Source organism: Cupressus sempervirens, chromosome 5, assembly GCF_028749045.1.
Source record: "Cupressus sempervirens isolate cs-2001-9-10 chromosome 5, ASM2874904v1, whole genome shotgun sequence".
NCBI lineage: Eukaryota > Viridiplantae > Streptophyta > Pinopsida > Cupressales > Cupressaceae > Cupressus > Cupressus sempervirens.
In genome coordinates, this window is record NC_143122.1 from 93,677,965 (window position 1) to 93,686,155 (window position 8,191).

At 39.3% G+C, this 8,191-nt stretch overlaps 1 protein-coding gene across 1 annotated transcript; it reads right to left on the bottom strand.

The window, feature by feature from the left end:
* Positions 1-1,549: 1,549 nt before the first annotated feature.
* Positions 1,550-4,772, bottom strand: CAK1AT (CDK-activating kinase 1AT). Its single transcript, XM_089828764.1, has 2 exons — positions 4,085-4,772; positions 1,550-2,961 (listed from the first exon to the last, which is right to left on the bottom strand). Exons 1-2 carry the CDS (start codon positions 4,577-4,579, stop codon positions 2,143-2,145), a joined length of 1,314 nt encoding a protein of 437 aa, XP_089684890.1. The 5' UTR covers positions 4,580-4,772; the 3' UTR covers positions 1,550-2,142.
* Positions 4,773-8,191: the final 3,419 nt, after the last annotated feature.

The window sequence follows — 8,191 nt, forward strand, 5'->3', positions numbered from 1 at the left end:
TTTTGAAAGGCATATTTTATAACAGTAGAAAGATTCCTTCCTGACGATGAGTAAGAACTGTTGCTGAAAACATGCAGAGTATAATTGTCGTTTTTCTTCCAGAAAATATACAGAATATATGGCATTTGAACAATGGACAAATGTAGGGGTGTTACAAGTGAAGTTGAAGAGACAAGGACGGGTGTTTGAGTTATTTGCAACTTAGATATCATTCACACGGAAGAGAGTAACCAAGAAATAAAATGCTCTGACATTGCTAAATTTTTGGAGGTTCAAAATGACACACATCTGTGATAAGGCAAGAAGGTGGCAGTTTATCAATTCAAGATGTGGTGTGAAATGGTTGTGCTAAAGACAACATGCAGAAAACATCCATGCACTCAAGTGGACTGTTAACGCATGATGACCAGCTCTGGGCTGTCGTTACAATCAAAATTGATGACATGCATTTTCTGGAGGTGCGTGAGATATGAATGGTCTTCAAATACAATCAATTTTTTTGTAAGATGGGAATGACAAAGGTGAAAGGATGTTGCTGTAAAAGAAAACGGAGTGTCTAAAATATAATAAGTTATCATGGTGTATCTTAATGCTGATGACAGTCTCATAGAGAAAACCGAGGCATATAAGTTGCTCTCTATGTATTGAAGTTTTAAAAAGGGAGACAGATTTTAAATAAGTGTTTTTATTAGCCAAGTTCTTCAGTTATAACATTTGAGGGCATGCAGATGTTGGTTTCTGCTGGAGTGAATCACAGAACAGAAGGAAGTTGAATACTTTACTTTGAAAATGGGTATGTGAAAATTGTACTGTAGCGAAGAGGAATGTGTCATTGAGTCTGGTGCTGCTAGCAAGGCAATATCATGAAGTTGCCTTGAGGAGAGGTCCAACTGTATTCACTATTTTGTAGTCTCTGAAATCTCCTTTCCATTCTTGTGCTGGAAAGTTCATGACCAGATCGATTTTGCACTAAAGATTTGGCACTTTAATGGTTGTAGCCATCTGAATGTTTGAGTTGTAGTTCATTGACAGACAAAGTGGAGTTCTCGGGTTGCGTCAAAGCTCAGTTATTGTACTGGGTTGTAGCCCATTTCTGATTTTTAGTGTATCGGGGATTTTACCCAAAAGGGTTTCCACGTGAGAAAAATCTGTGTGTCTTCTTTTTGTGTGATCTTGTTTGGTCTCCACTTGTGATAAAATTTTAAAATATTGAATCACCCCCTCATCCTCTCAGTATTTTCCTTTTTCTTTTTTTTCAGTTCATACACTCATTACTGTAAACCATTGTGCTCAGAATAACAGGGTAGCATCATGCAGCATGCCCAGCAGTGCTAATAGTGGCATATATTCAAATTAGAAATACAAAAATCAAGGCTGTGTATTTTGGAAACAGAAGCCCAAATGTAACTATGAAAAGTTAAAAAAAAAAGGGTTCGCAGCATTAGAATTATGCTAGAGACATTACAAATAGTTAAAAGAACAAACAAATTGAAGGGAATTAAGTCTTGGCAAAATTCAAATATATAACAAAACAAAGAAGCTTCGCAACTGTATAAAACCTTAGGCCCACTTTGCTAACATTCTTCATTTCTGTTGAAAATTTCCAAGTTCAGTAATATACTATCACTTTGCCTCTCACCCCAAAATTGAACCTCCAATAGAATGTGAAAATTCAGTTAAATAACAACTTATGAAGTCCCAATGGTAAAGAGCAGTCAGTTTCATGAGGTTGGCAAGAAAATACAGAATCTATAGAAGGTCACTTCATTGAATCAAGTTCCAATGGCAAAAAGAAATCTGTTTCAGCTAGTTCCCAAAAAGAAATGTAAATCATATGAGGAAGTATGCCAATTAAAGAGTTATGTGGCTAAGGATAGATATTCATTTAACTGTACAGGAGATATCGCTGCCAAAATCAAGACTGTGTTTTCTTCATTGTTCACAGACTGGAAACTACATTCCATGTTTTCATCCAGGAAATTAAGGATGAGTTTTTAATATCTCTCTATGAAGCACATCTCTGCTTAGTACAGTCGAAGTAGTCAATCTCCTCTAATGTAAACTAGATAACTCCAGTCTGAATGCCTTCAAAACAGACCTGGCACGAGCATTAGTTTTCTTATTATAGAAAAACAGAATCCCTCATGACAAATTTTCAAACTGGATTGAGAAACCAGTACTTGAGTGAACAACATTAAAACCATCCATGCCTTCAAGATCTGAATCTGATTCATCATTCTTCCTTTTGTCCCATTCATCATCTGAGAAAGTTTCATCAGCTTTCTGAGGTGGAGGAACTTTCAATTCATGTGCCTGGGCAGGAATAGGCTCCTCAATGAAGTATCTATTTTCAAGAGCCTCTGCTGCATTAAGCCGAGCTGTAGGATCATAGCAAACAAGTCTTTCCAAGATAGAAAAGGCACTCTCAGAACAATTTGGAACATGATTCTTCAAACCTAAATGAGAAGAGTTACCAGGAAAACAAATCTTCCCAAAATCAGGAAGATTAGAACATCCGGGCCAATTTTCCTCAGTTGGACTCCCTAGAACTCTAACCAGTCTGCTAAGCTGATCAACATCTGAAGTGCCAGGAAATAAAGGTTCCAAAATCAGCAGCTCTCCAAAGATACAGCCTAAGGACCATAAATCAACTTCTTTACCATAGATTGTTGCTCCATATAGCAATTCTGGGGCTCGGTACCATCTAGTTCCCACACCGCAAGTGAGTTCAGAATCAACAATACCTTCATTTTTCCACCCTAAATCCGAGTGTCTGCGCTCTGCAAAACCTTCAGAAGTTGATTCAGTTGCAGAGGTTGAATTCACATCCACTTCATTTGGTAAATTTTTAGCATTAACACTATTATCCAATCTTCCTTCTCCCGAGGCATTCACAACCTTACCATCTGGATGTTCATACTCTCTTGTCAAAATTGTAACAGGCTCCTCTAAAATCCTTGCCTGCAGGTGTAAGCCTCCACATCAGAATGTTTCTGAATTCATTAAAAAAAAAGGTACTACAGCTGTTTCATAATATATGTTTGGCTTCAGGAAAAGAATCGTGGGACTTTGATTTTATGTTTCTTACTGTGAAGTTCAAGCCAAAGTTTCCAAAAGAATGAGTGGAAGTGCAGGTACAGCACTGCTTCCAATTTTGTGAAGTAGAGGTTTCAAATCATGTAGAATTATGAAGTATTCAATTATGGAAATAATACATATCAAAAGAAACTTTGAATTGACAATGTGAATACTGGATACAAAATCAACTTAAAAAGTAATATTCAATTGTTCTTACAGGACGATAAAAACTAGTAAAGGACAGGCATATAGAGTATGGTTTCCATATATGGAATTATGAATTTGGTGCATTTCATATTTAAACTCAGGAATAGCAATTCAAAACAAATAATGGCAGCGATAGTAGAGATGGAGCAGGGCTTCCAATTGAATTCGGAATTTCGCATTATATAGAGTTGTGAAATAGTCAATTAGAGAAATAATGCAAATCAAAATAAACTTTGAACCAAGAAAAATTTTGCAGAAAAAGTGAATGTGGGCATGCTGGACACAAAATGAACTTGGAAACTAGTACTTTATTATTCCTACAGGATGATAAAAATACAGTACAGGGCAGCCATAAAGAGTTTTGTTTCCTTAGATGGATTCACGACTTGGTGAATTTCAGACCTAAAGTCAATGATAAATGGCAGTGGTAATGCAGGTGCAGCAGGCGTTCCAATTTTGTAAAGTGGGGAATTTGAATTATATAGAGAGTTTTAAAATATTTAATTAGGAATATACTACGAATCAAAAGAAAATTTGAACCAAGAAATAATTTACAGAAAACAAGGAAGTGCGCTTGCTGGATACAAAATGAATTAAAAACTCTACTATTCCCACAGCATGATAAAATATAGTGCAGAACAGCCACGATGAGTATTGTTTCCCTGTACGGAAGTCTAACTCTGGAGCATTTCAGATTTGAACTCAATACTTGCAATGACATCTACAAAAGAGGCTTGAGCTTACTGCAACAGCCAACCGTAAAACTTAAAAAGCAAGCAAAAAAGATTATCTTACTTACCTGTCCAAAATCAGCAACCTTGAGAATTCCATTAGCCGATATTAATAGATTTGAAGGCTTCAGGTCACGATGGACAACAAAATTAGCATGGCAATCAGCCACTCCCTGTAAGACCTGAATCATCCATGTCTTAACCTCTCTGTCAGGAATTTTCTTCCCGTCCTCCTTTGAGGACTTTATAACAGAATAAAGATCAGATTGTAAAAACTCCAACACTAAAACTGCATCTTCGTGCTCTCTCCAAAACCACTCATAAAGCCAAACAACATGTGGGGAACCAGCCAACCTTAGCCTCTGTAGGGCTTCAATCTCTCTCAAACTGCTCTGGTAATCATGAATTTCCTTTAAGGCTACAATCAACCCGTCCTCCTTTCTCCTGCCTCTATACACATCTGAATACGTCCCACTACCCACCCTCTCCAGAATTTCATAGCGCGAAGTAATATCCCTGTTTCCATGAAGACTCCAGCTACTCTGCACATCATCATTCTCCATTTTTTAGACCTTGATCGAAAGAGCGCTTGGATCAGAGGCAGTTGAGAGCAGGAGCCGAGGGGAAGCATGATCTTGCAACCGCCCTGGTGACTGAGCAGCCTCTGAGGGCCGCTGAAAGGCGATAAGCCATGGCCTCGTCGTCTCCGGCGTTTCGACCCTTTGCGAGCGCCCTTAAATTTTGACGAAACTCAATGCTTGGGGAGAGGGGTTCCAGCCTCTTTACGTGTACGTCAAGCGCAAAAGTAAGCAAGATTCGACTATTTTGGCTGTCCCCGAATTACATTGAAGAAAGTCGCTGGGAGCATCTCTGGCGCTATTTTGGCTGTCCCCGAATTACATTGAAGAAAGTCGCTGGGAGCATCTCTGGCGCTGGTAAAACATGACTTTTTTCAGATTCAAAAAAACACAGCGAAATTTTCTCAAAAATTGTGTTGTTTTCAATCACAAAATATACAAAATATAGAGATCATGAAGATCAAATATTAAAGCCTATCATACTAAAAGCTTAAGAACTATCATCAATAAAGGAAATATTAAATTTATACCTAAAGTTGGAGATCTTAAGGATATTTGCAATTGGAGGCCCATTACCTTTCTGAACGTGTCTTATAAAATTATTGCCAAGGCACTCTCTCTCAAAATCCGGCACCTTCTGTCTTTAATTGTGAAGCCTGAGCAAACTGGCTTTATTAAGTCTAGATATATTCTTCACAACATTATTGCTATTTGGGAATGAATGGAGTGGGCTCGCAAATCCAAACAGCCGGCTGTTTTTTTGAAGATTGATTTTGCTAAAGCCTATGATCGCATTGAATGGCCTTTTATCTTGGCTATGCTCCAGGCTCTTGGTTTTGGTCCCAATTTCCAACAGTCTGTGGAAATGCTTTTTGGCGATGCTAATGCTTGCATTACCATCAAAATTTCTCAATCTAATGCCTTTGGGCTTTTTCGTTCCATCAGGCAAGGTTGCCCTCTGACACCAACACTTTATGTCCACGTTGTTGAAGGGTTTGGCTATTTGCTAGCTCGCTCTATGTCCTCAGGACTGGTTCGTGGCATTTCTTTGCCAAAATGATCTTCCCAATTGGTTAATGGTCATTTTGCTGATGATTCCTTCCTCACTCTTTTGGAGGATGAAGAAAACATCCAAAATGTCTTAAAATGCCTGGACACTTTTTGTCAAACCTCTGGATCTGTTATTCAATGGCATAAAATGCTCTACTACTAACAGTCTTTCTTGCCAGCAGCACCTTGGCTTAGCCAATTTGAATGGAAATGGGTCACCCATAGAGAGATATTCCACTTTTTTGGCATTCCATTTGCTTTTTAGGTTTCGCCTACTGAACTATGGAATGTTGTGCTTGCCAAGATCACCAAGAAACTAGATTATTGGCTTACGAAATTGCTCTCCCTTGCGGGCAAATTCCAAATTTGTTCAAAAGTTCTTGCGGCCGCTCATGTCTATTATTCTTCTTGTTGGGCTCCTTCTAAAGCCTCCTATCAGAAATTGGAAAGATTGCTCAGGGATTTTCTCTAGGCTTCTGGTTTTGATCATCATGGCTTTCACAGAGTTGCTTGAGATTTTTGTTGTCTCCCAAAAAAATTTGGTGACCTTGGCCTACTTTTCACACAGAAGCATGGCCTTGCTCTATGTGCCAAATAGATTCTTCGTGCCATCATTGGAGATGAAGCCTGGAAGATTTTGGTTCGGCATTGCATATTTTCTGGCTTTCCCATCAACAAGCCAGCTCAGAAAGGGATTGGTTTCCACACCCTTCTAATCATGCGAGAGCCAGTGATCATTCAGGGCTTTTTTGTTATCAAGAGCATATGGAAAGCTTGGGAAGCTATCAAGCCTTAACTTTGTTGGTATGGTGATGAGTTCCACAATGGCCTCTCTTTGAATCAGCAAAATATTTGGTGGTCTCCCTTGTTTTCCATTTAGGGTACTCCCCTTGCCAAGACTCAAGGTGCCAGTACTCTGCATTTTTTCAAACAAGGCATCAAAACTCCTAAAGATCTTTTCTCTAGGGTTTCCATGAGTTTCAAATCCTAGGAAGATATGCAAGTTTAGTACTGTCTTGTCCATTCAAATCAACAGACTTTTGACTTATTGGTCTCTTCAATTCTAGTACACTTAATTCATAAAGTGGGTATTCAATCTGTTAGACCTTGGTGGCATGATTGGAAGTGGTATCCTACTACTCCTTTCACCAATTACAAACCAAGTCTGGGTTATAGATGGCTTTCTCCCCATCTGTTGATGGTGGATACGCTCAATCAAAGATGGCATTTGCAATCTTCTCTTTCTCAATGGAGAAAGCGCTTTGACACTATTTAGAGTGTTATTACAGAGCCCAAGATTGCCCATTTTGCTTGGTGTCTGGCTTTTCAAGGTCTTTCCCTTGGGCCTCGGCTCAAGCATATTAGGGTTCCAGATCCTAGATGACCTTTTTGTGGACAACCAGAGTCTTTCTTGCATATTTTCTAGTTTTGTAAATATGCTCAAAATTACTAGCACTAGATTCGTGACCTTTTTAGACCGTTTAGGCTTGAACCCTTTTCTTGGTACATGGTTATCTTGGGGGATTCCTCTAGAATCCCTCAAAATTTTATTTAGATTTGGCATACCTTCAAGATGGAGATTTTGTTCACTTTGTGGAAAGATAGAAATGTTGTTCTTTTCACTCACAGTTTTCTTGGTAGTAATATTGCTATGTACACTAAGGCATGCATTTGTAATAATGTAACTATGCAGATTCAAGTTCAAGCTAACAAAGTGGCCTTAGAGGTGGCTCACTTGCAAGAGCTACTGAACCATTAGGGCAATGCCCCTTGCAGTGTTGCCAGAGTTCCTCCAGATGCCTCAGCTGATACCTTGACACCTCAAGGCTGCCGTCCATGGCACCACTCCTCAGGCTGCCACTTGCACACCCCGCGCTCCCAGGCTTCTCGCCACCACTCTCCCAATGGTGGCAATGGTGGATGGAGGCGTGGTTTGGCTTCCCCGCCCCATGATGACACTGGCTAGTCCCTGGCTCCTCCTCCTAGTGCTCAGTGGGTGCTCTCTGGGAAATGGCCTCGCCTAGACCTGGCAATTTTGCCTCCACGGCCAGAGTTAAAAGATGTTGACCAGGCCACTAATCTTGCTGCTGCTATTGCCAATGATGATTGGACTGTTCCTAGTCCACCCCCCAATACCAAAGATGATTGGGGTTTCCATGATAGTGATGAGCCACCACCCTTATCAGGCACTGCTTTAGCCGCTTGAGGTTGCTTTATATTTTTTTTTTTTGATGAATAGTGTTTGATTCTGACTTTGGTCGTGTGAACTCTCATGGGGTGATCTTGTATCCCCTGGCCCTTTTTTGTGAATTGTATTCTTAGTATATTAATTATTAATAGAAAAGGGCTATTCATCAAAAAAAAAATGTTAAAAATTTAAAAAAAATCATTATGTTTTCCTTTTTTTGAAATTTAGTCAATGGTGCAATTTGTAGGGAGGATAGCCACGTCCCTTGCCAAATAAGGGGAACAAGCTCTTTGTTGCCTAGGCATTATTGCAATGTCCAAACTCTAAATTACAGCTACCTTTCTCTTATAAAAAGTTAC

Bases quoted from the DNA above. Each gene is read 5' to 3' on its own strand.
- CAK1AT (XM_089828764.1), bottom strand. From the start codon at position 4,579: ATGGAGAATGATGATGTGCAGAGTAGCTGGAGTCTTCATGGAAACAGG. The intron at 2,962-4,084 runs GTAAGTAAGATA...TTACACCTGCAG, and splicing joins AGGTTGCTGATTTTGGACAG to GCAAGGATTTTAGAGGAGCC.